The sequence below is a fragment of the Electrophorus electricus genome, chromosome 4, assembly GCF_041902795.1.
Source record: "Electrophorus electricus isolate QZ-2024a chromosome 4, ASM4190279v1, whole genome shotgun sequence".
Lineage (NCBI taxonomy): Eukaryota > Metazoa > Chordata > Actinopteri > Gymnotiformes > Gymnotidae > Electrophorus > Electrophorus electricus.
This window is the reverse complement of record NC_137500.1, coordinates 13,158,974-13,186,143: the sequence shown is the minus strand read 5'-3', so window position 1 is coordinate 13,186,143 and position 27,170 is coordinate 13,158,974. Positions and strand designations below refer to the sequence as shown.

General features: G+C 41.0%; 3 protein-coding genes across 6 annotated transcripts in view; 1 reads left to right on the top strand and 2 right to left on the bottom strand.

The window, feature by feature from the left end:
- The window catches only part of arid2 (AT-rich interactive domain 2), a 36,640-nt gene extending 33,267 nt beyond the window's left edge, over window positions 1-3,373 (top strand). For all 3 annotated transcript variants that reach the window (XM_081712461.1, XM_035523529.2, XM_081712462.1), the window contains 2 exons: window positions 85-176; window positions 1,851-3,373. In XM_081712461.1, the coding sequence (XP_081568587.1) occupies window positions 85-176; window positions 1,851-1,962 (204 nt within the window). In that variant the 3' untranslated portion in view covers window positions 1,963-3,373. The remainder of the gene's footprint in view (window positions 1-84; window positions 177-1,850) is intronic.
- Window positions 3,374-4,770: 1,397 nt separating this feature from the next.
- On the bottom strand, window positions 4,771-15,906 carry scaf11 (SR-related CTD-associated factor 11). 2 transcript variants are annotated; one of them, XM_035523580.2, is made up of 15 exons: window positions 15,674-15,906; window positions 14,080-14,142; window positions 13,618-13,763; window positions 13,107-13,184; window positions 12,942-13,021; window positions 12,780-12,847; window positions 12,519-12,553; window positions 12,290-12,390; window positions 10,994-11,113; window positions 10,756-10,850; window positions 8,453-10,660; window positions 6,365-6,681; window positions 6,100-6,270; window positions 5,899-6,018; window positions 4,771-5,536 (listed from the first exon to the last, which is right to left on the bottom strand). In XM_035523580.2, the coding sequence occupies exons 2-15, from the start codon at window positions 14,099-14,101 to the stop codon at window positions 5,426-5,428; spliced, it is 3,672 nt and encodes a 1,223-aa protein (XP_035379473.2). In that variant the 5' UTR covers window positions 14,102-14,142; window positions 15,674-15,906; the 3' UTR covers window positions 4,771-5,425. The 2 variants fall into 2 exon arrangements, with proteins under 2 accessions (XP_035379473.2, XP_081568589.1); XM_081712463.1 differs by lacking the exons at window positions 14,080-14,142; window positions 15,674-15,906 and having other exon boundaries at window positions 13,593-13,713.
- Window positions 15,907-17,369: 1,463 nt separating this feature from the next.
- slc38a2 (solute carrier family 38 member 2) lies at window positions 17,370-25,785 on the bottom strand. Its single transcript, XM_027033005.3, has 16 exons — window positions 25,511-25,785; window positions 24,403-24,540; window positions 24,075-24,150; window positions 23,835-23,950; window positions 22,968-23,041; window positions 22,780-22,872; window positions 22,438-22,513; window positions 21,849-21,931; window positions 21,698-21,756; window positions 21,264-21,404; window positions 21,089-21,168; window positions 20,900-21,000; window positions 20,333-20,457; window positions 19,912-20,056; window positions 19,682-19,779; window positions 17,370-19,327 (listed from the first exon to the last, which is right to left on the bottom strand). The coding sequence occupies exons 2-16, from the start codon at window positions 24,537-24,539 to the stop codon at window positions 19,214-19,216; spliced, it is 1,518 nt and encodes a 505-aa protein (XP_026888806.1). The 5' UTR covers window position 24,540; window positions 25,511-25,785; the 3' UTR covers window positions 17,370-19,213.
- Between the last annotated feature and the right edge of the window lie 1,385 nt (window positions 25,786-27,170).

The window sequence follows — 27,170 nt, the reverse complement described above, 5'->3', positions numbered from 1 at the left end:
GCGTCGGTGGTGCGGTGTGGAGAATTAACGGCGCTAATCGTACGCAGGCAAACACTCTCTCACCTTGTCTGTTCCATTTCTCAGGATGACAAAGAGGGACCGATGACCAAACACATTAGATTAACTGCTGCCTTAACGTTAAAGAACATCGCCAAGTATTCAGACTGGGGTAGAAAGTAAGTGACACTCCTTGTGTAAACACACTGCTACGAATGCATGCACAAAGGTCAAAGTAACGTCATAGCCGACTAATCTGAGGTGTCCGTTTCAATTGTACGTTATAATTCGTGCCTTTTTGGGATTGACCTCATTAATGGTGGTGATATGGATTATTTCTGAAAAATAGTGTCCCTCCATTATTGCATTTTGCGTTTGAGGCAAGTTTCAGCTGCTGTGCCTGTAGGTCACGTTTATAAGCCAGATACTCACACGTACATGTGACATGTAGTTAAGATATCAGTAACATTTAGATTTTGTGCCTGACTGTCCTCTCAGGTTTAAATCTAAACTTTACACATGATAAATGTAGCCATTGCATTTATTTAAAAAATTGTATACGGATTAAATGCACTGCCTGGCCAAACAAAAGGTCTCACACTAATATTTCGTTGGACCACCCTTAGTTTTGATTATGGCACGCATTCGCTGTGGCGTCGTTTCCACAAGCTTCTGCAATGTCACAGCATTTATTGCTGTCCAGAGTTGCATTAATTTTTCCCCAAGATCTTGTATTGATGATGGGAGATTTGGACCACTGCGCAAAGTCTTCTCCAGCACATCTCAAAGATTCTCAATGGGGTTCAGGTCTGGACTCTGTGGTGGTCAATCCATGTGTGAAAATGATGTCTGATGCTCCCTGAACCACTCTTTCACAATTTGAACCCGATGAATCCTTTGTCATGCCCGTGCCATCAGGAAAGAAAAAATCCATTGATGGAATAACCTGGTCACTCAGTATATTCAGGTAGTCAGCTGGCCTCATTCTCATAACGTTGCTGAACCTAGACCTGACCAACTGCAGCAACCCCAGATCATAGCACTGCCCCCACAGGCTTGTACGGTAGGCACTAGGCATGATGGGTGCATCACTTCAGCTGCCTCTCTTCTTACCCTGATGTGCCCATCACTCTGGTACAGGGTAAATCTGGACACAGCAGACCACATGACCTTCTTCCATTGCTCCAGAGTCCAAACTTTATGCTCCATAGCAAATTGAAGCCGTTTTTGCCGGTTAGCCTCACTGACAAGTGGTTTTCTTAAGGCTACACAGCTGTTTAGTCCCAATCCCTGGCATTCCTTTGGATTGTGCATGTGGAAATGCTCTTACATTCACTATTAAACATATCTCTGAGTTCTACTGTTGTTTTTCTACAATTTGATTTCACCACACGTTTAAGTGATTGCCGATAATGATAATTCAAGATTTTTTTTCTGACCACATTCCTTCCTCAATGATGTTTGCCCACTGTCCTTCCACTTTTTAATAATGCGTTGGACAGTTCTTAACCCGATTTTAGTAGTTTCAGCAATCTCCTTAGATGTTTTCTCTGCTTGATGCATGCCAATAGTTTTACCCTTCTGAAACAGATTAGCATCTTTTCCACGACCACAGGATGTCTTTCGACATGGTTGTTCAACAAATGAGAAGCTACTCACTGCATCAGCTAGGGTTAAATAACTTGTTGCCAGCTGAAACATAATCACTCATGCAGTAATTATCCAATGGGAGGCTCTTACCTATTTGCTTAGTTAAATCCAGGTAGTGACCTTTTGTTTGGCCAGGCAGTGTATTTATTATACAAAATGCATCATCAGCATGTGTAATAGTGATTTTGTGTGTGTGTGTGTAGGTTGGTGACGCGGCATGAGAGCCACCTCTCGGTGCTGGCACTCAGCAGTATGGAGGTCTCCACCACACTCGCTAAATGCCTTTATGAACTGACGCACTCTCTACAGGCTTGAGCCCAGCTGAACCCAAAATCGCTGAAATGGAAAATGAAATCTCGTCCTTTGCTGGCACACGAGATGCCGTCGTTTGGCAGGCCACAGGGCGACGCCCCTCCTTCCCCTTGCCACGCCCTCCATTCTGTTCTCTGTGCGTTGGAGTTTCTGCACCATCCCACAACCTCCCCACTTACAAACTGCCACGGGTCTTCCACCAGCCACACAGAAACCAGCGCACGCTCAACTCTTTCCAAACGTGCCACCTCTCCGGTCCTGCCCCCAGACCGCCTCTCCACTCCCAACCAAACGAGCACATTTTTCTGGTCCTGGAGGAATGGTGGTGGTGGGGGGGGGGAGGGGGTTGGATTGGGTGGTGAGAGTTATGGGAGGGAGGGGTCAGTGAGGGGGTGGAGCAGGGGCAGTAGAGGTGTGGCTAGATTTTTGTTTTTCCTTTAGAACTTGATAGCTTTGGTTTTCTTACTTGAGCCGATTATATTTTCACTTATTTATTATTGAAATAAATACCAATATGATTAAATGAAATTCTTGTAAATATTTGTGAATAAATATAAAGTAAAAAAAAAATTTCATCTTTCATGCCGCTGCAGCCACTGGAGAGCTCACTCTGTGGAGTATCAGAAGCATTACTTTGGTAGGGTTGGTTTGGTTTTTTTTTTTTGGTTTTTTTTATCTCTGGTTACTTGTACGAGATGTGATTCTATACTCAGCAGTGGATGAATGTACTTAAAAATGTGTAAATATTCTACAAAGGTACTGATGCTGTAAAGTTTAGGGAGGCGATGGGAGACAGGTTTTTTTGTGGAACTGTGATAAATTTTTTTGTTTTTCTTTCCCCATCCTTTTCCATTTTTGTACTATTATAACTTGTAGAACTCATTTTGCTGGCTGAAAGAGTATGGAATAATATATCTCATGTTATTTTGTAGAAGAGCAAAAAAACACAAATATTGAAGGTATCCCTCAACCCCCCAACATGTATCCACTGTAAGCGTCCCTGTACGAGCCATCCGCCCGTACCAAATTCTTTTTGTATTTGTAAATTGGTTTAAATACATGGAGTTTTATACAGGTTTTCTCCTGTGTTATTTGCTTTCTGTGCATATAATATTTTCCTCCCTACCTTTTTTCTATCTTAATATAGTGTGGAATTTTATTGTACTATTTTTTCATTCTTAATCCCATGCCACATTCCGGCTCCCTGCTTCCCGGGCTGTCCTCACAGTGTGTTGTGTAACATTTATAACTGCCTGTTGTGTTAGCATCCGAGCGGGGGTGTCCCCATTCACCATTTCTGCAGTGTCAGTAGGGTGTGCGATTATATACATATACCTAACAGTCTGTTCTAGGTTGGCTTAATTTACTTGGGTGACTGTTTATAGTTTTTAAATAAAAGACTGAACATTTTTGCCATTGTTTGAAACGAGGGTTTCTTTCGTGATGTTTTTGTTTGGCGTTTGCGTGTCAAAGGTGCTTTCCCTGTCATTCTTCACCATTTTTTTGTAATTTTTTTTTCTTTTCTAATTATTTTTGGTCTGTTCATGTTGAGAAATCTAATAAACACAGATGTGAGATGAGCCTGACATAGGCTAACCTCTTCAGTTCTCACTTCAGTAGATACCTTCTCAGACGTTGATGACAGGTATATACACACTTTTATTTATCTACTACAAAAGGTATAAAGGTATGTACAACAGTGTTGGTAGCACAAGGGTATTGTAGGACAGTTTCAGCAAATCAGGATTCGATTGGAATTGGACCAGTATTTGATGAAGGTTTATGTTTTTGGCAAAGCTGAGAAATCTCTAAGGGTGTGCTAAAGGTCATGGAACATTAGGCTGAAAATGTTATTTGGCCACTCTTGCAATATGAAAAACTTTTTGACCAGCACCTTGAGAGTACATGATGGCCATGAATTGATTAACCTGATCTATAATATGGTATACTCTGGCAACATATTGATCTACAGGTACTTTTGGACCCAGTGGGTGCCAGCTGAATGCTATAGATCCCCCACTGGCCTGTGGAGCCATAGGTCTATCACCTCATGTTTACACTACCCCCTGAGCTCACCATCATAGTGATGAAGCTGGAACTGGGATTCTTCACTGGTTTACTATAGACAGAAGCACTGTTGTGGTTGTCATAATCAATATACACAAGTGTGTGGCACTTTGTGTGCCAAAACTGGTTGTGTTCCACAGCTGCATTTTGAAGGTACCTCATTTACTAAGGGCTGGTCATTTATCATTATGGCTTGAGCTGCCTGAAGTTCACCCATTACATAGCAAATGTGTTATAAAAGCCCAGCATCCTGGCACCCTCGAACACCAGTTTCAAAGTCTGTTAGATCAAACTATAAACCCAGGCTCTGTAATCTGTTCGCATGCAAAGCAAGTGTGGAAATAGCACTGTTGTTGCAGTTACACATTAAAATGGAAAGAGAAGGCCCACTTCTGCCAGGGAAGGGTTTCTGTGTTTTTCTGCTCTTGCCACTTAAAAGGTCCTGAACCTCTCCAGGATCAAAATATTTAATTGGAACTTATTTCCTTCTCTGAAGGAAAAAAAGGTTAATCTCCATGCTTCCTTGCTCAATAATACAGGGTAAACATATTTATAAATACAGTCATACATTTCTGACAATAGTAGATGTGCATAAGCTTAAGAATTTAATCTCCAATTATTTCAAGTTCATCTTTATTAAGAGGGATAACATTTGTTTACCTGCACATAATTCAATTCTAAACAGTTTTATATTTAAAATTATTTCCCCCCCACAATTCTAAAAAGTAAAGTAAAACATGAAGATTAACAGACAGCTTGTTTATTTCATTGCTGTGGGACGTAAATAAATACATTGGTTGTGCAGAACAGACAGCAGTATAGGGATTTAACCTGCGTCTACACCAACAGCGCAGTTCATATTGACAAGCTGTCCGCGTCCTCTGTCTCTGATTCACACACACATCCAGCTCCAGCTCCCGCCACGCTGAACAGAATAACGGAGCCGACGCACATTTACTTGAATCACTATGTACTTAAAAAGGAAAACGAAGATTAATTTTGAATGCTGTTACTTCATTAATGTCCAGAGAGAGAAAACAACCAGAAATACCAGTCAGTTCTTACAGCACTTACAGCTACTGCACAAAGTGAAAAATGCCGGCACCGCCCTCGAACACGGCGAGAGATCAAGAGTACAGTGTACAGAGCCCACCCCCCAGCACATACACTTATTAAAGTTTACAGTAGTCCCTTCCCACCTCAAAAGGGAAACAAGAACAAAATTCAATTAAAGGGTAGTTGCTCTATTTGAAATCCAAATTAACCAAAAATATGCAATCTATAGAAAATTGTTATTGTCTGAAAATATGAAAAGAAGCTCCAGTCACTCTGGCCTGTGTGGCACAGGCCACTTTGGAGGAATTGCACTTGTGTGAGCGGCAGAACCCTCCCCACCCCCTCAGGATTTGTCCGATTTGTTCTTGCGAACGTGCTTGTACTTGTCAACGTAGGCTTTGACAAGGTTGGCCACTTTATCAGCGTTTACCTCTCCGCTCTTGCTGTGGCAGATCTGCAAAAGACAGAAAAAATAAAGAATTACAGTCATTTTAAACCATGGACAAAATAGGCAGGCATCAGTTTCCTGAATACGTTTCCACTTAGAAATACTCAGTGCTGCACTTCTCTATTTGAAGTAATGTCACCAATGTAAACATTTCAGCAACATTTCTCAGTTCTGCAGGACGCAAAAAAAGTAAAATGGATGTAGAGTTGATTTGTTTGTTCCACCCCCTCCCAAACTGACAGAAAAAAAAATCTCTAGGCCCTCTAGTGTCAACTAAATGTCCCAGTTTGAAAGAGAGAAATTAGTCATGACTGGTTACTGCGACCAAAAAATAAATAAATAATTTATATATCAGACAACATACTTACTTTTTCTACAGCTTTGCGTACGATCTCCTTGTACTCCTCCTTGGTGATGTCCTTTTTCTGATAATATGGCTTAATGGCTGCTTTCACCTCACTGACGGCCCTTTCCTGAATCTGTAATTTCTGTAGAAAGTGAACGTTAGTTTAGCAGCGCGCCGCTAAACTAGCAGAAGTAGGTTCTTGCTTTAAGCAGCCAGCCCTTACCTTCTCCTTCTTGGAGCTGTCGGCATGGGCCTTGCTATGAGATGGAGGCTGGGTGGTGGAGGATGGCTGGGCCACACTGGGTGTGCTGCCGGGGTGAGCCTGCCCTGCTGCTCCCTTGGTTGAAGCTGCTTTCGGTGGCCCTTTCCCTGGGGCGGGGAAACTCGTGATCACCTGCTTGGAAACACGCATGCACTCAAATCCTGCAGCTCATTCCCGTTCAACGTTATTCTGAAAGACAAAAACAATAAGGCTTCTGTCCACCAACCTGAGGGACACTGTCTGCTGGCAGGACGGTGAGCCCACCCTGCTGGACGGGGGGTGGAGGGGGTGGGGGAGGGGGCAGACCCTGCACGGTCAACGACGGCATCTGGAGAGGAGGCCCAGACGGATGCAGGTGCAGAGGTATCTGAGGGGGCATGGCGAATTGGCCGGGCTGAAGGCCGACAGTTGGGGCCCGAGGACCTACAGGCCCCAGTGGGTAGCGCAGGACCCCAAGCACACTGAGCGGGTGGGGAAGAGCAGCGGGTGGGGCTGGGACTGCTTCATTAGGTAGATGGGTACACGGCTCACTCTGCGGGAGATCTGAAACAAAAGCAAAAAATATACACAAATACATACAACAAAACGTAACTTGACAGGTGGTATTCCATTTTGGATAATTAGAAGCACTGACTGAACCTTTCTGGCCATGTTAAAGCATCTTGATGACAAACACCTGAATTGTTCATTTTTAACTATCACAAATTATGGTAGTACACTAAAGTTTTGTTTTTAACAGAGACTAGTTTGTCTGCACAAACAACCACAAAAGGCCTTAATATGCAAATGGCCCCCCTCACAAAACACATTCACTGCAAATCATATCTGTAGCAAAACTGCCAATACTGTGTAGCAATATAATCACTATAAGACATTTCCAGCAGCAGTACATTACATGTAATTAATTCTATTTAAATTGTAAACACTAACAGTTACAAGAGCTGGTTTCCAGGGCATGGAGTAGGAATGGTCTCTAGATTGGAATGTCAGTTGTCAATTACCTTAAAAAAGTCCTTATTAGACCAGGTTTGGATTAATTTTAGAAATTCCATAGGATTGAAATGTAGAGAAGCAAGGATAAACTCAAAACAACCCTAGCATGTGTCAAGCGTGAAACTACCTTGTCGACGCCAGACAGCGAACCTGGACAGCTTCTGACCACAGGATGACTGCTGACAGGGTGTCGTTTGGGGGTGTGCCATTGTTAACTCAAGAGTAACATTGCCTTTTGCCCTGGTAGCAGAGTACCAAGCACGGCAGCGTTTCGACACTGTTGGGCCGATAGTGGTCTGCCACACAAGAACCGCCAGCCAGCAGTCATCCTTGTGGTCAGAAACTGCCCACAACTTAAGAATTAGAGGAAGCCGAACGCCAGTTGTGCACAGGAACAGATGCACATGACATTCAAGAATGAGGAGCTGGTGCGTATGCTCTCTACATTAGCAATTAAGCATGGACTCCAAACGTATAACACGAATGGGTGACAAAAGGTTAAGTAACATGCAACTACTTAAGTCAGCAAATATTTAATATGTAAATGTTTCTTATTTAAATGTTAAGCACTTCCTGGATTTTCTAACACCAGACCATATTACCTAAGGCAAAGGGAAGCTACGTCAAGCACTATTACTACATAATCATAAAGTCATAAGGGCATGTCCAAACATTTTTATTTTGAAACAGGTGCATTCTGAAATTGAAGTGGAATATATAGAGAAGGATGTGATGATTAGTTAGTGCCGTCAGCCAGTTAAATCATATTCCTTGCTTCATAGCATTTAACCACCTGCATTAAGTGCAGAAGCTAAGCAGTGGATTACACAGGCCAGTTTTTTAGGAACACCAATTTGATAAAACTTAGTAATCATATCAATTTATCTTCATGACTGTCTCTATGGAGCACAGTATTCCATAGACATCTGTAATTATTACATATTACTAGCACGCCTTTTTTACACCCAATGTCTAATGGCGTCGTGGAAATATTGCTGAAAAGAAATGGTCCCAAAGTTTTAGTGAAAATCCATCCTGTTTAAGTCTTTAAACTCTGCAAATGATCTGCAAATTCCACTGGAAGAGCAAACCACGCATAATCATACTAACCACATTAGAAGAACCTAAATCTAGTGGAGCTCCTAATTTACAATATATATATATATATACACACACACACACACACACACACACACACACACACACACACACACACACTTTATTTATTTACTTTTATTTGAGTATGTGTCCTACCTCTCAAGGGCTTCTGATTTATGTAATGTATTCAAGGATTATAATAGATAATGGTGAAAACAGTTACCTGTGGGTTTGGAGAAACCAGCTGCAGGCTGCTGCTCCTCCTGTCTGTTCCAGATGCTGCCGCCTGTGCCAGGCCCTCGCTCTCTTCGGGAGTAGTAGTTCTGAACATCAGCAGGGAGAGTCCGGCGCACTGCCCAGCTGGAAGCAGGAGACCATCCTGACCGGTCCAGTGGTGTATCCAAGGTCTCAGTCTCTTTCCTTTTCCCTCCAGGTCTGTTCTCATTAAAGCGACTGTAAGAATCACTCCCTGCATTGTTTGCTGTCCCTGAGAAAAAGTTGCGCTGCTGTCGCCAGTTATCTGCCGACTCCCCCTGCAGGCTGGACGACCACTGACCAGCCCGGCCACGTCCGGAACCACGCCCTTGTTCAGAAGTCCAACCTCCCCGAGACCAAGAGTCTGCAGAAGCGTCAGCGGAGCTCTCCTCCGAGCGCTGCTCTCTCTCTCTGCCGTTGGCATTACCCCACGATCTTTCCTTTACCCAGGGTGGATTTTCAGAGTGACCTCCATCCGGTGAAGTCTCATGAAGGCTGCCGTTACCTGAAGAATGAGACTCTCTTGCTGAAAACTGACTTTGTCTCTCTGGATTGTTCCTCCAGCTGGATTTGTGGAAGGAATGCCCACCTCGCCAGCCCTCTCGTCCCCGAGAGTCCCTTTTCCGTGGTGATTGTGCACCTTGATTGTCACGTTCTGGAGATGAGCTTCTCCTTTTTGGCCTGTTGCGAGACCTGGAGCGGGACCTGGAACGGGACCTGGAGCGGGACCTGGAGCGGGACCTGGAGCGAGTTCGAGATCGCCTCCTGCTCCGTCGTTCTCGGCTGCGGTTCCGCCGGGAGCTGACACGTTCCCTTTCATGCTCGTGCCCTCGACTTTTGCGTGGTGAACTCACACAGCGACTTCGATCCCTGGACCGTGACCTCCGTGACCCTTCCGCTCTGGACTCTCTCTTAGGAGACCAGGTGGTTGTGGGTGAGTGGAAACGAGACTTGCGCTGCCTTCCGTCTCTTCTGTCTGAGCTGCTATGATCCTTTGGAGGCTCCAGCTTGTGCTCTAGGGCTTGGTCCTTCTGCTCTTTGTCCTGGGTGAGGAGTTGGGAAGCAGAAGAGATCTGAGGTGCAGGAGAATAATTATTACTCTCCATCAGCATCTCAGCAGCATAGGAAGTGGCCTCTGAGACAGGTGAGTCACAGTCCATTGGGATGGAATCAGTGTTATCCTGATGGTCACTGGGGTCCAGAGAGTCCTTCTGCTCTGCCTCAGGGCCTCCTAATGGGTCTAGACCTTTTAGCAACCAGTCTTCAGCAGGATAAGATGAGATGCTTCTAGACGTGGGAGATCTGGAGAGGTCATTTGTTACATTTGCATGCTCACCTGTCTCTACAGTTTCATGCTGTGGTTTTAGACTGCTGTCTGAAAAGTTCAGCGAAGTAGTCAAATCGGCCTGAGGATGTAAAGTTAAGGAGCCAGAGGAGTCACTAGATTCCTGTACCTGTATGTGCTCATCAGAGAGAGGAGAGGACTGGTGTTCCATTTCAGAAGATGCTGTTGGTTCTCCTCTGGGTGCCCCCTCTCTAGAGGTATTTAGCTCCTCTTCAGATGATATCTGATTGTCCTTTGGCTTGACCACATTCTCTCTCTTTGTCGATTTTTGTTTGGCCAAAGGCGAAACACGTCCACTTTCTGCTGCATTCTGCAGATCTTCAGTGTCCATTTCCTGCTCACCTCCGTCACCACCTTCACAACCTGAGTCTACATCTACACTTATGCCTGTGTCTTCTTCATTGGGCCTGTGATCTGCTTTGGTCTCCTCGTCTGTCCACAACTCCTGTGACACTTCTTCCTGACTCTCCTGTTCTTCCTCCTCTCCTTCCTCATCCTCCTCGCTTTCAAGCACTGCCCGTCGGGTAGCCTTCTTCTTTGTGCGTCCTTTCCTCTTGGTCCCCGGCTTCTGCTGTTTGCCAGTCAGCCTTTCTTTGCTTGTGGAAGCATGTGTGTCATTTGAAGAGCTGCCAGCAGGGGAAGAGGAGCCCGTGTCAGACAGCTGATTCTGAACGGATAAAGGCTCCTCACTCCCACTAAAACTTTGCCGGGATGAAGGCTGAGCTGTGTGATTCTCTGCTTGTTTGGCGGCACCTTTAGATCCAGACTCTCTCATACCTTTTCTCTCCTCGCCTTTGGGACATGTTACTGCACAAACCTTTCCATAAAGAGCTGAGAAATAAAGAATGGATAGATACCCTGAATGTTATCAACCAAACCAATACACGGAATAATGTTTACATTAGGCCAGGATTCATGGTACTTACCAGAGAATCCAGAACCCAGCGGACATGGAGAGGTAGACATGAAGTAGGGTTGCTGGGGAAGTCCATGGGCATGGGGACACTGCCTAGAGAGAACACTAATCCCCAAAAGTAACACGGCCACAATTAACTGTACAGTTACTTTAAAACAAAAGGTCATTACTACACCAGCCAGTTGGCTCTCACTGAACAATGTCAGACATAACCACCAAATATTAAGGCGCTGTGAGTGGGATCTCACCTTGCCAGGTGGGTAGGAGAAGCTGGTATGGAAACAGGCAGTGAATCGTGCTCGGTCATTTTCCTTCGACAATATCTCCATTCATCCTCCACTGATTCTTCCTCAGGCACAGACCGTACACTAAACATCAATACCACTAATGGTTAGACCACAGATCTTACATGTTTATAGACAATCTGTAAACAAAAGGGACATGGGTTCCATAAATAATTAAAGATTCCCTTGTGAGGCTTTGAATAAATAAGGACATCATGTGAAATGCCTTAACCATAACTAAATATCATTTAGAATAGTTATAGTTACATCATTTAGAATGTTTAGAATTATTTCTAAATGATGTAACAACAAACTACTGAAGTGATGTAACTATATTCTAAATATCATGACTGGAGAAAATAACTGAAATGCTTAACAATATATTAACATCAAGCACCTAATAATGAACAAGATCACCATTTGCCTTCAGAACATGTTCAGTCCTTCATGAAATGCCATCATATACGTCATGAATTGTCGGTAATTGACCATTCCTCAAGAATAAAATTCTGCAGTTCTTTTAGAGATCAGAACTTTCCATAAAGCACAATGATGTTTACATCTGGTGATTGGATGGCTATGTAAGCCATTTCTTTTCATTCTGATGTGCATCAAACCACAGTGATATGCATGGGGACATCACCTCCTTGGAATTATCAGTGTTTTTAAGGAAACGGTGCATATGCACTTGTAAAATGGTTGCATACCTCAGACATTAGCACTGTATGATCATATAATATCAGACCTAATAACTCCTATGAGATGATGGCCATTACAATTATGGAACTACCACCTTCATTAACAGTGAGCAACACAAAACCTTAGCTTCTTTTAAATGTAAACACACTCGGATGGAGGAAATGAAAGGAAAGATAATATGTGGCTTTGGTGCACTGGGTTTTGCATCTTGCCCTGGATACAAGCAGTTTCTAAAATTAAGGTTTTGATTAGACTTGGAATTGATAGGTCACAGAGATGTTATTTCTATTCTGTGGTGATTTCTGAGGGAGCATTTTTGGCAGTCTTGCCAATACATCCATTCTTGAACTTCCAAATACAAACGCTGTTGCTCTTTACAAATGCTTGCAAGATGGAACACAATTTGGTTTGATACATTTGAAAAAGTGCGCCTTTTCATTTTTTAAAGGATGAGGTGCTTGCAGTATTTGGTCTGCCCCTTTCATGGGGTGTTTGCAGTATTTGGTCCACCCCTTTCATGGGGTCTTTGTCATTTTGTTCCAACTATGGTAGGTTACTTACATAATCTGGGTCAGCATGCTGAGTGTGTGACCCTGCTGGACTGACAGGCCAGGCTGAATGTGCTGAGTAAGCAGCTGTGAGCGGCACATTTCTTCTCTCACCTGAACAAAGAATTAAACCCACTTGCCTCATATATTTCTGTATAGAAATAACTTTAAAGAGAGCACAGAAATTGATTCTGTTCAATTCAAATATATGACATAAAAATGCAATATAAAGCATAATAAACCTTTTTCTTCTTCAGCACTGAAGAGTCTCCATCACCTGTTAGGAGTCAATACATACATAATACAATATCAGGAGAAAATAATGCCTGGCAATAATTCATTTGCTGCACATAAAGTATTTTAAAAATAACATTTAAAGACAATTAAACATTAGCAGCGTATTAAATCATGTTTAAACACTGCCAAGCGGGTACAGTGCAGATTTAACAGAACTTCCTTCAATTAGCAACTTTTCATGTAAAAACATGGTTTAAAATACATACATGTTTGACATATGAGCCTTTTTTTGTTTCCTCCAATTTTTGTTTTCCTCTCCCTGAAGTCAACACCACTGTTAAGAAAAAAAAAACATATTACCACTTAATAAAGCCATAATAAAAGAGGTAAGGGTGGGTGCAGCAAACCAAACCAAAGTCGCCACGTACAGTGAAAAACCTTTCCCTGTTTCACCATCTTTATAGCTGCATACATCTGTGGTTGATGTACTGGGTGTTTTTACAGGAATCTGCAAGTACATCATAGGTTCATTAGGTCCACAAGTGAGAAATGTCCCCATCAAAATGATAAAAGCAAAGAAGTGTTGCAAGTACCTTGATGTAGCCCAGTAAAGGGTCCTGTCTGCAGATCGCATTAAATGGCCTGCGGTCCACTGGGCAGACCTGCGCCATCTGCTCACCGTAACATGCAGTAAGAGCAGTAAGTAATCTCAGTAATTTGGTTTGATGTGCACCATGAAAAAGAACAATTGCCTTGTAACGCCTTGCTTGAATAATCAAATAATGTTAGCGCAAACCTTTTTAGTACACATTTATAAGCACATTATGTAAGTGCACTTGCAATACATACATGGTATAGGTGCATTGATACTACATAAGGAAGCTCACCAAATCTGACTGGTAGCTGTTCTACAATTTAACAAGCCACTTTGTCACTTTGCAATACTGGTGTGTTGCAAGTGTATGTTTGGTATTTATGTAATTGTGGACAGCAGGAACAAAATATTTAGCGTTGATCTATCTGTTGATTTATATATTCTGAGGCAACATGTGTGTGTTGTATTCAGTCAGGATATATACATGGGTCTATCTGAGATGAGCAAACCTGAGCCCAGCGCAGGATACAACTGAAGCAGTAGGAGTGGCCGCAGCTGTCAGGGACAGCGCGCTCCGCCAGCCTGGGAGCATTCAGGCAAATAGGGCAGCGCTGACTTTCATCATCTTCTGACCCATCCTCTACACTCTGCACACCTAACAGCACACAGCACAGAAGGCTTAAAGGGTTTCCTCTCTCTCACCCTCCAGGACAAACAGTTAGTGCTGGTGGTGAACTCATGCCCAAAGTACTCTAGCTCTCTTGTGAGAAAGCAGTTTAGTAATGGTTTGGTTTATAAGAATACAAATACCCTGCCCCTTCCCCCCAAAGAGAAAGTCTTTTTTTCCCCAAAATAGAATCAAAGAAAACACCTCAGCATGATCACAAATCTACAAATTGACAACCAATAGTTTGCTATTAATTTAGGACTATTCAATAAATATTCCCCTCCATACAAAACAGTCCACTTACCCTTTCTAGGCCCTATGGGCATCTTTGGCTCAGTGTGTCTGCTGCTTCCAGTTTGAGTTCGCTCTGAAATGACAGTAAACCACTAAAACCACATCTGACTATTTAGAGTATAGAGTATTTAGGCAACATTAAATGTACTCTTGGCCACATTTTTGCTTCACAGCTACATTTATTGATTCCAAAAATCTTGTATCCTGTTCTTATATGTGATCTTTAACATTGGAAACGACCTCAGACTACTATAATAGGTTCAATGCTTAAAGTTAGTGACACGTGACTAATACGATTTGATCACGTATGTGTAAATGAAAATTTTATTTCATTTTTAAACATTTTGTGCTGTGAGCCCACTGACTAATCTCAGACATATCAAATTACTGATCTGTTGGGGGCTGGCATTTAAACAATATAATGTATGGGTTCATTAGTACATTTTAATGCAATCCTACCTAATATAAATAAACCATGGAAAAAATATAGATATTTCTGGCACGCTTTCAACGAGTTATTTAATTTCGTACAAATTAACTTTGACTAATATTTCTTACTTATTTCTGTCACTCGATACAATGCTGGCAATTTCTTTGAGATCTTTATCTACATATCAAAAGCCTGGCAACATTCTTGGAAGAGGAAAACGAGTCTAAATAAAAAGGACCTAAGCCGTAGACTCCACTGCTCAGTTAAATAATAACTTGCAAGGTCACGGTTTTTTCGGGTAAATACAATAGCTGCAAGCAAGTTCTCAAATTCGAGGGACACGATAAACTTTTTTTTTAAGCTAACTAGCTAATACGTATCTGCCTGCCAGGTGGTAACTAACTAGACAGTCGGGTTACTGAGCTAGCTAGCTAGATAATTAGCTACATCAAAGGACAACTGCCGTTGCTTTACTTTAACTGTGACTCACTTTTTAGAAGAACTGTTTAAACTTGGGATAACACTGTCACATCACCATAACCTTTCACCTACCGAAGTAGGCCCAAAACCAGCAGGACCTTCTACACTTCTTTAGGTTAGCTAGCGAGGATTAGCGAGCTAAAGCTTCGGCACTTGTGACAGCTTCTTACGTGAGCATTGGCCAACTAGCTTAGTTATTATTGAAAACGGCAGCTACATCTTACTCTACCAACAAACTAGCTAGCTAACGTTTCGGTCAATATTCTAGTCGGAATTTAACGTTACAAAAGGTCCCAGAATAACACCAAATTACTTAGAGAGATGGCTAGCTGGTAACTATGGTTAGCTCAACTGCAACTGAATCTCGCTGGCGACAAGTGTTAGCTAGCTAGCGTTAGCCAAGTTTGGCTGAAAACTTGTTTTGCTCTGTCGGTAATAGAGAGTCCGACTGCTAGCTAACTACCCCAGCTAGCTAGCTTATCATAATGCCCGGCATATCTATCGAGAAAGACTCGCGTAGATGCTACTGTAAGCGAGCCTCTGTTACCCTAAGTTAAAGTGCTCTAACTTTTTAAAAGTTGTTGGCTAGCTAGTTAGCTAAGCGAAGACTTTTTCCGTCCAATCACTGACGTTCGCTTGTTGCTAGCTAGGCGCAAGTTAGCAGGCTACATCAGTGTCAACAAAATTTACTTACCTTAGCCGAAAGGCTAGCTAGGCAGCTAGCCTTTTTAACACCAGTGTCCCTTGATTGTTAAAATAGCAAGCGATCTACTCCACAACATATACAGAAACTAGATCCACCTTAATGCACAGAACTGTACAATTAATATCTATGGATTTAAAAATACCCCGGCCACATGTGGGTCAGGGATTGGGACTTTCACTCTTGACCGCATAGTGGCGCTGCCTGAGACAGCAGTGGTTGCTGGGAGAAACCTTGCGTCATCACGTCGAATGTTTGTCGTAACGTTTAACGGATCTGTTGTAGACGAGGAGAACGCTCGGGTAAGCCCACACTGAACGTCCGTGGTAGAAGCGGCATTGAAGTGTGTGCAAGAATAAAATGTGTAGGCCTATGTGTATTGTATTTCAACTTGCAATGCATTGAACTAGTAATTATTGAATGTCTTTGGGGTTATGTGTGTTTGAGTATTTAACCTGTGTATAATGTTTATATATATATATATATATATATATATATATATATATATATATATATATATATATATATATCTTATGCACAATAATAATAATAATAATATAAAATAATTAATTTAGTTAATAGTTAATGTGTAACTTTTACTCCCACTCATGTTTTACTGGTTTACTTCTCCCGAGCTTTCATTTTAAATTTTATTATTATTCATTCAGTTCATTTATTGTTAATTTAAGTGCAACTATCGATTTATTTATGTTTGTATATTTTATGGCCCTATACTGTTTTATTTCCACTCATTTACAATGTTATTTGTGTTGCTTTTACTGTTATATTTACATTTGTTATTAAGCACTTATTACAAAATTTCTCTAAACATAAATTATTATTATTACTATTATAAAATCATATTATCTTCTGCTGTATGATCTATCAAGGATTTTCAGATGTGCAAATCACACTTTCAAACAAAAGTAAACATTTAAATAACAAAAATCATGCTTGTTATATTAGCTGTGACGTTCTTATCAGGAGTGTTAAATACCACAGACCAGCAGGGGGCGCTTTTGTACAGAATAAAAAAAGACAGGTTTGTGTCGCTAGCTAACAGAGCTTTATGTTTCTCTTGCTTTATATTTTACAGAACATGCTGTTTAATGTCTTATCTGCCCTGACTGTGTCAAGCACATTTCCCCCCTCAAATTCAAGTATGGAAGCCTAATGAAGAAAAGGCTCTTTATCGTTTGTGTGTGTTTTAATGCCTAATTCCCTTTTGGTTTGCCAAAAACAAAACAACAACAACAAAAAAACAAAACAAAACAAATTCAGACTATAATGATATCCACGTCATGCACATTAAAACACAATTAAGACCAAAATTAGTCCAATTACTGAATGAGCAGAACTGAATCAGTCTCAACATCATTAACAATAAGTGTGTAGGCAGGGAAGGCAAAAGCAGCCAAATGTAAATTAACCGAAGATGCAATTTCTTTGGAAAGCTTGGGAGCACTGTTTGTTCTATTTTAATTTATAATATGAAGTGTAATGAATAATTGTTTGCTTCCTAGACTATATTGTATTATTTAAATTGATGTCAATTGTAATATTAAGATAAGAATAAAGAATAAGAATAAAGTCTCAGTATGTACTATTATGTAACATAATTGGACTTCATACTGAGGGGTCTGCAGAATCTTCTCTCTGAAAATGACTGATTGGAGCATTACAATAGTTGGGTTACTTTATAGTTTATTGAACATTAATTACAGGATATACACAGTGTTTCACTGAAACAAGTATGTAGCACTTGTAAGACCGGCCTCTAATATTCAAGGGTTGCTTCGCTAGCTCCCTCTTGTTCAACCACAGCATTCTAGTAGTAGTGTAAAAGAAGTGTGTCCCAGGGCCAACCCACGAATTGATAGGAGTCGGGGGCGTCTTGTGCTCTCTTAAGGAACTACTCCAAATGCAGTCTCGTATTTCCAGCCAGTGGTGGAGGGGAGAGTAGCACTGATCTAACAACAGACAGTCTATACCGCAAATCCAGTGTGCAGTACATATTTAGGACCAATCAGTTCAACAGCCAAGCTCATAGTGGAAACAATCTGAGCAAAACTAGCAAAGAAGAGACAAAAAAACTAAATAAAACAAAAACAAATGCATATACATATATATATATATGCGTGCGCACACACACACATACATACACATTTCAATCACACACACTTCATCAGGTTTTTATATACACATATTTACAATAATATATAAATATAGTAAAATAGATTAAATTACACTGATGATCTTCCATAAATAAGTGTTGGACCATAACTTCTTTGATGACATATGAGGTTAGTGATTGGAAGCATAGTGATGTTTTGCTCAAGTGTACGTGAAATCTGCATGAAGGGGCCCATGTCTTTCAGTGCCCTGTAACAGACCATCCAGTAGACAAAGCAACTGTCATCCTAGTCCTCATAACATTCTGTCATCTTCCCAGTGAATGAATGAAATACACAAAGCTGCCAATGGCTAACACTGAGATGGCAAATAAAGTTGTACAAACATTGTAAAAGGCTCTTTTTGCCTGCTCCTTTTAGGACATGGTACCATCAGGTTAGCAACATAAGTCTCTGCCATCAAAAAGCATCACAGATTTTGAATGTTTCGCTAATACTTTAAAACCACTTTGTGTGGTTAAAAAATTGCATTCTTTCCTAAAGAAAAACTTTACTGCCTTCTTACTGATAGAAGGACTGCGATCAATCTTTCAGTCTTGCCTTCTGAGCCAAGAGGTTATTGCTGTAAAACATGTTATTTCTAAAATAGGATTATGGTGAGTGTTACAGTAAATGAATACTGCTGTTCGACTAACCATTACCTCAAGTGAACAACTATGAATAAGCACATTTCTTTCATTAGTATATCTAAGCAAGATTTTACAAGTATGTCAACTAGTATAGCACAGTCAAAATGGCATTGAAACAAATACTTTCAAAGCAATGTAACAATGGTTGAACCGACAACATTCACATGTGCTGAATATTAAGTGCTTTTCAACATGGAAACCGTTGTAAATGTTTTGGCAAAGGTAAAAAGACAAGTCAGATGCCAAGCTGTTAGCCTCTAGCTGAGTAAGATCTCATTGCCTCTGCTTTGTGAGTTCATAGCTGGTCATGCTCTGGTTGCTAGTCAGAGTAGCTAAACCTGAATGAAGTAATCAAGTTCAATCTCTCAACTTCAAGACATCTGCACTTCCTAAGTGAGGCATAGCTATATGTGTGAACTGTACCACTACAAAATACAAGAGCAGAGGAGCAGAAGCCCACTGAAAAATTGATCATAGCAAGATATATAAGAATGACCATCTTTGTGGCCTAACGGCATACTGTACAAAGTTCAGCACATTCTCTCAGAATGGTACATAAGTCTTTGCTCTGAGCTGAAAGAAGAGCAGTTTTTTGTTTTTTTTTTCGTTTGCGCAGTTTTAGCAATAAGAACAGTGATGGACCATACAGTGGCTTAGCACCACTGGAGACTTGTCCAGCCTGCGTGTCACTCATGATGAGCCCACGCCCCTTAGTGACCATCACCATGAGCCTCTGAACCAACAGCATTGTGAATCCAGTCCATGATGATCAGAGACATGCAACCAAACATGACTAGGAAGCCACTGGCGAGGAACAAGCAGGCCTGCAGCAAAAACAAAGAAGCTGCATTAAGTAAACATCCTAGTTAATAATATGGACTTTAACACACTTTTGTAAAGGAGCTTAAAGACTAAGAAGTAATTTTGGCACCCAGGTCTGCTGGTATGCTGGCTTAAAGATGTTTAGCAGTGGCTACATATTTTTAAGCCAAACTTTGAACCAGCTTGCTCCAACTTCTATGCTTGATTTGTGGCCTTTTGGCCCCCAAAGTGAATTGTTATGAATTTAGCATGAAAACCATAGAACTTATGTATAATTGTTAATCAACTGTTAATAAGAGATAGCGAGTACGTATAACATAAATATTTTTAAGAATGAAGCATCAGATTCTTCTTACCCCTATCTTCTGGAAAGACCTCAAGGGCTCCTTCTGCACAAGTTTGATGTAGAAAGCAGAGGGCAGGATGAAAATCAACATAGCAGCAGCCGAAGCACCTTGAAAGGGAACAAATGCGTGTTACTACTGACCACTACATTAGGTTCAACAGATGCTTGACCAGATTCTATTTATTCCATAACGAAACCAGCCATTCGGTCGTGCCGACTGTGTTGTGGACATACGCCTACCAATGAATCCAAAAATATCCCTGATGGTAGGGACAAAGATGACGAGCAGGTTGACTCCAGCCAGCAGGGTGAACGTGATGATGACGTGGCGAATCCAGCTGAACTCTTTAGAGGCGCCTAGCAAGTGGTTCACTGAGGTTCGGATCTGAAATGGCAGAGAAATTACATTTCAGTTTCACATTTCTATGAGTCATGCTAGCCCCTCTGGGACATTTGCATCGCCCTCAGTTCTCGAATCCATTTTGAACTTTCATTGTTACGAGGTATTACGTTCACTGTTATGAGGTATTACGTGCTCTCTTGTGCCAGAGGTTTTACTACTTAGTTGGCAAGATACAGCTGTGAATATAAGACATATTGTTAGGTCTAAGTGGCTAAATATTATTCGTATAGTAAGTAATTACAGAGCTGCTATACTCACAGGGAAGAGCACGACAGGGACAGTAAGAGTGACAGCTGTCAGCACTGCCAGGCGTACGATCAGCAACACCACGTCAAATTTATACACCTTCGAATACGTGTGTAGAAGTTCAGGCTCAACGGCATCTAGAAAGTACAAACACATTTTACCACTGGGTAACCAGGTCTGATCTGCACATATTGAGACATTGAGCATTTTTCTGTTCTGAGTCTCACATAAGCTTTACTACACAGGGGAGAAAAATAAATGTCCTGATTGCATAATATTTCCAGTCTTTCAGCACCTGCAAACACACGGTGTTGTATTCCTGCCATAACAAACAGTGCAGTGGACGGCTGTGAGTCCCTCTTACTTTCTCAGACCTTACATAAGATGTTCTGGAGCTGACACCAAGGCCCCTGTCACTACACCATTCTTTTATTTGGTATTATGTCCAAATACACTTTTTAATAGAATTGGATGAAATGGTAATGATCAGTATTTTGTAGCAGCTGTGGGGTGTTTGTGAATGAGGTTTTAAGTCTCAGGTGAGAGAAGGTGCTATGAAGTGAGGGTTTGTTCGCTTACCACTGAAGGTCAGATAGCCAAAGAGAGCAGCCAGCAAGTACATGACAAACATGGCCAGGAATGACACGTTGGCCACACCCTGCATCTTCTTCCGAGAACGACTGTGGAGTGAGAAAGATACTTAGAAATGCTAAAGCTTCAGCCATTAAAAGGTCGTCTTCTGGCAAACAGAAGTCTGACTGGACTTACTCTTTGAGCTCCTCGTACATAGGCAAAATAGCTGGATGGCACACGAAGGCAAAGGTGAGAATGGGAACAGCATACACAGTCTGTGCAGAGAGTGGCCAAAAACAACAAATCTTCACACATCGAGTATAAAGTTACAAATGGTTAAAGGAAGCAGACTTTATCTCTGAAGCTCTACCTGTGAGTTGAAGACAAAGTACTTGGGCGTGCAGGTACCCTCCCTGTCTGTAGTGTTTAGGTGTACCAGCACACCATTCACCGTTACGTTGATGAAGTCGTCAGGCAGTGGGCAAGGGATGTGAAACTTCTTGTAGATCACCTGAAGAGTAACAAGCAGGCCAGTGAAAATGCTTAAAGGTGCTTCTCTAAAACATCAATAGTGGGGGGGGGGGGTAACTATGACTATGGTTATCCATTTTCTGCCTTTCTTGGCCCCAGTCTAAACACACATAAATGAGCTGTCTGCCTCTTCTGTGCTAATATTCAAAGCATCACCCAGTAGGATTCAGTAAGATCTCTGTTTTCTTTTGTGTCTTTATTTAAAGCAATTCAAGGGTTTAACCATCATGATGCAAAAGTAGATGTTTTAAGGACAAACATTCATTAACTTACCACAATTAGGAAGAACACCATGCACAACAATGAGAAGCCACTTGTGTAGCCGAGATAACCTGTGATAAAGTTGGAGGACAATATTAATGACAAGCTAAAACCAGGGCAATATCTCCCTTGAAAACCTGTATTTGGTTAGAAAGACACTCACCTAGATTTTTTAGTAGTGAAAGCGGCAAAATGATGATGACAGATACAATAAGTACTAGGTAGTCTCCATTAGTGTACCATTCACTGAAAGAAAACATTGAATTTACCATCAATCATCTGAACAAGTGTGATACTGATATATAAAACTAGGGAACATTGTCTGACTGGGGATTCTTTAATACAAGCTCTCATCAACCCGGAACTCTAACCCTTGAGCTGAATCTGTGTATATTAATAGGACAGCGCATTCAGGGGAGGCAGGCAGACTTTCCTAACTGGGAACACAGAGTTTCACTGGATAGTGCCCATGCATTAGGTCATCACAATTAACAGCTCTCTTCAGCGCATGGCTTTCTAAAAAGACTTCTTTGATTGGGCACTTGAAATATGTCCCAGCCTGCCTGCAGTACAATGGAACACTTCACCTTTGAAAAGCACTCTTTAACAGCCACTGCCTGTTAAAATTCACACAGTACTGAAACAAATGCATGAAAGCCAAGCACTATGAAGCAGACTTGTGGACAAGCCACCACTAAGTAGACCTCCTCCCATATATAGAATTGAATGAATATGACTCTAGTGACACTTACCCATCACTTTTTCCTAGGAATGCTTGGATGACAATTGGTAACTCGTACTTCACAATGTAGAGGTAGCTGGACATGGCTGGAGTTTAACCAGGGAGATCAGAAGATATTTTATTTAGAACACTGATCCTAAATTTCTAACAAAAATGGCCTAGAATCCACAATATTTCTATAAATGTTTCTAAAAATGAGTAGATGTACATGTATGTGTATGATATTTCATGGAAAATTAAAGTATAATTCACTTAATAAGGCTCATTAAGTGTATGCTGTTTGACAAAAGCCATTTGAGGCAGTTCATACATATCTTATAGACGGTACAGTGGGTATGCAGTGTTTTCTTACCTCCAATGTTCTGCATGGTAATGGAACAGGATGCTGCCAGCTTGCCTGGCATACCGAAAGCCTTGTAACCCAGCTGCTCATAGACTAAAGAACCTGAAACAGGGAGGATGTGCACCATTCAAACCTACGATTTCTATGTGGGTTATAACACAGGAAAACAAAAAAATGTTAGAGTAGCTGTTGCTAACCTCCTTCGTTGGCAGTCTTGAGCAGAAGATGCACAGAGTAGAGGGAGAATATGGACACAGCTACAAGCAGAATGCTACCGGAGACAGAGCACAGGAGCACAGTATGAATTATTAAGCCCACTCTGCCATATCATGCATATTACTCGTGCTGTTCACCGCCAAGGGCAGAGCCTTTCTCTACTGCAAGGAGGAACAGAAGAGTTCCCTGAAAGTCTAAAAAACGGACTGTTCAACACTTTGTGAGAAGTTTGATGAGTAGGCACATGCTGCTTCATGGTGTGTGTGTGTGTGTGTGTGTGTGTGTAATGCAGTGTGGTTATGCGACACTTGCTGCGAGTTTGTACCTGCATGCACAAACACACACACACACATACACTCACTGTCTCTGTCACACACATACATTCAAACACTCACACAGGCAAATACATACTCAATCACACTCACTCACACACATTCACATCCACACATGCGTGCATATGCCCACATGCACACGCATGTGCACACACACACACACAAACACCCCAAATGTTTGCAAACACACTCTTTCCCTTCCCTAGTGTTAAATGAACTGATGCATATAAGCTACTCACAAGCCAGCTCTGAAACTGGGGCAAACTTCCATTATTAAACAACCCGAATTAACATGACAGGTAAAAAGTGTAGGAAGACAATAATTCTCTACATTTGGCATCACAATCCACATAGAAAAGGAAATACATAAATATCAACTCTTTAAACATGGCACCATTGAGTCTGATCTGACCAGTAAAGCTTTAAGGCCTTTATATCTCTGCATCAGACTACTCTAAAAGAAACCACCCTATCAACAGACAGTGCAGACGTCTCAATCAATCAGAGGGTACTCACACAAACAGGACGATGCCTGTGTTGGCCATGGCATATGACAGGCCCAGGATCCCACTGCCCATGATGGCATTTCCCAGATTAAAGACTGACATTCCAAACGAGGCTGTGCCAGGGTGCTGATAAAAGAAAGATAAAAACAAACAATCAAAACAAACAAACAAAACTGAGTTGTAAGTGTCTGGGTTCTGATGCTGCAGAAATGCTGCTTGGCATATCTGATATATGATTTAAAATACTTACATATTCAACTTCATATTTCTTTTTTCCATAAATATGGAGAAAATTCTGACTCTCAGGATCCATATCTGGATACTGACTGCAATCAGAAAAACGAAATCTCACTTCATAGTACACTAAATACAATAATACGTATGTTTTATATATATATATATATATATGTGTGTGTGTGTGAGATTATATATATATATATATATATATATATATATATATATATATATATATATATATATATATATATATATATATATATATATATATATATATATATATATATATATATATATCTCACACACACACACACACGATTGCGTACAGTCGAGATATTTACCTGCTAATCGGGATTTTTTTGCCGGCGCAGTCCTGATGATTAACGCTAGCGTATTCATTGCTGTTAGAACTGCAGCTATCTTCGTCTGGTGAAATGTTGAAACGACTCATCGCTGCTTTGCCAGGTGTTTTGTTCATTCTACAAAATCAAAACGGAACAAGCGCTCATTTCTCATCTTTCATTAAGCCTACACGCGTCTCCAGGCAAAAGAATAATCTATACACAAAAACGTCAATGCCAAGTCATGTGACCAGAGCGCATCTGCCATGGAGGCGGGGACTTGATACAGAGAGCCGTGCGAGGAGTGGAAAATTCCAAGCCGGCATCAGTTTGACTGAATACAACAGTGTCTGACAACCTCGCCCATTCTTCAGCACCCCGTAATTGTGTGCATATGCTCTGTCGCAGATATTTGTTATCAATCAACTGCTGTATGTAGTAAAAAAAAAAAACAACAACAACAACAACCCAAAACCTAATTTACCCTATCTTTTCGTTTCGAATTTTGCTCACAAATCAGCATGGGTTAAGAAATCAAGGATGATAATTAAACAATATATGTGAGGGATAAGTAAAATAACCACGTAAATAGTAACAAATCAAGATATTACACGAAATACGTAACGCTTATAGGAAACAATGGCACGTGCGCTAGGCACCGTTTGCGCAGCACTCTCAGAAGTCTGGCCAGCTCGCCCCCGCGCTAGACTCAAGCCTAATCACAGAATGTTCCCCGCCCAAGAGCATAAGAAAATGCCTACCAAATGATTACATCCGAAATCAAACCAGTTAAAAAGCCAACTATATTAGATTTCTGTCATGATGATATTTTATCCTAAAATCATTAAATCAGGAGACTGCGGTCGCATCAAACACCCATTCAAATTATTTATTTATATTTCAGCCTGACCCAAACTGCGGATCATTTGGTTGGATTTGAAGGACACCAGGTATATACCAATACAGTACTTTACAATATTTACAAAAAAGACAAATTGACCTTCTCGGTATTTATTATATTCTTTTTAACGTGTAATATGGAGGTCGACGTTGATAGGATTTTTCTTACATCCGGAATAATTTCAAGAAACGCAGGAATAAATCTTACCTTTTATAATAGGTTCACAAAAATCCTTTTTCTTTGGTGCCCGTTGCGTGGGTGAAATATTAAACGATTCTTCCTTACTTACAAGGTAATGTTCCAGTGATCAGTGATAATTTGTCCTGTCCTTCACAAACAGGCTAATATACCATTTAAATACGACCAAAGAACTGTAATTAATATAATAAAGAAAATGATCAATATTACAATTTAGATTTTTATAGCAATATAATAATTCCCCCCTATTCTTAACGATGCGCTCTAGAACAGGAAACGTTGTAACACCGGCCGGCCGGTCGTCTGTCTTTATATTTGCTCAGGGAATTGCATCAGCTTGAACGGATGCAGAGGGAGTGGTCTTGGCATAGATCCCACACTAGTGGCATGTGGTTGTATACAAACACTAAACTTCAAACGCTATACAAACACTAAACTTCAAACTGTGTTTAGCGTGACCTGTAAAATAACATAATTGCCGGTCATTTTTATCGATAGAAGTTTAATTGGATTAGATTACAGAGAACCACGAAGCCCAAGTATATCAATGAATTTCATTTCACCTAGTCACGATGTACTGACTAGATACGAACCCATGACACCGGAATGTCTTTATCAGAAGAGATTCATTGTCAGATTATACAGAAACATGCTAAACTTTTATCATAGGTGATGTCACTCTGCAAATTACTGCAAAACTATTTTTATATTTGGGAGCTCAGACTGTCAAGTGTATGTTATGTATATTATTCCCACATTTTCCACTGTGTGTAAAACCACCCATGTCCTTAGCTGCCCCCAAGATACCAGTGCTGTCAACTGTACTACTCGCACAAAAGCATGATTCTTAACATTTATTTTTGGTTCACTGTGCCTGTGCTTATTCCTCCATGTATGTTAAAATGATTTCTTTGTGTGTGTGTGTGTGTGTGTGTGTGTGTGTGTATGTGTATGTGTGTGTGTGTGCATGCCTTGAAATGTAACTGAGCCAATTACTGCTAACATGCATTGAGCATGGGGACAGAGCACCATGGGTGATAAAGTGTGTGTTTGTGTGTGCCTGTGTGTGATGTGGACTAATTACACTGTGTTTTTCCTTCCTTTTATACATATCATTCACATGAGCGCCTCTAGACAGAGGCCTGCAATAGCTTGCTGCCTGGCCAAAAAGTGGTGGTGTTCAGAGGAGGACTCCGCCCAGTCCCGAATTACCCGACGCCTAAAAGCTGCTGCTGGCTTTTGCAGAGCAAGCTGGGTAGTATGGCTCACGGGACAATAGACCTGCCAGGCACACTGACTCCACAGGATCAACACACACATTATTTCATGTGCTATACAGAGTGTGGGAAAAAAAATAGAATGATCCTTTTGTTCTAGCATGGAAACATTTCACCTGTGATGATCATATTATATATTATATATACATTATATAATACCTTATGTATTATATAATTAGCATGCACATCAAAGCCACCCAACTGGTGTGGTGGATAATAATGTTTGTTATTGGTACAAACACTGCAGCATGTTAGACAGTTTTGTATTGTCTAGCTATTGTTTCATAGTTTGTTTTGGCATTGAAGTTAATTAAATATTCGTTTAATCTAGAAAAAAATATTGTTTTGAGTTGCAAAGGGCTAGAAAAACAAGCTCAGTGTGTTGAATCATC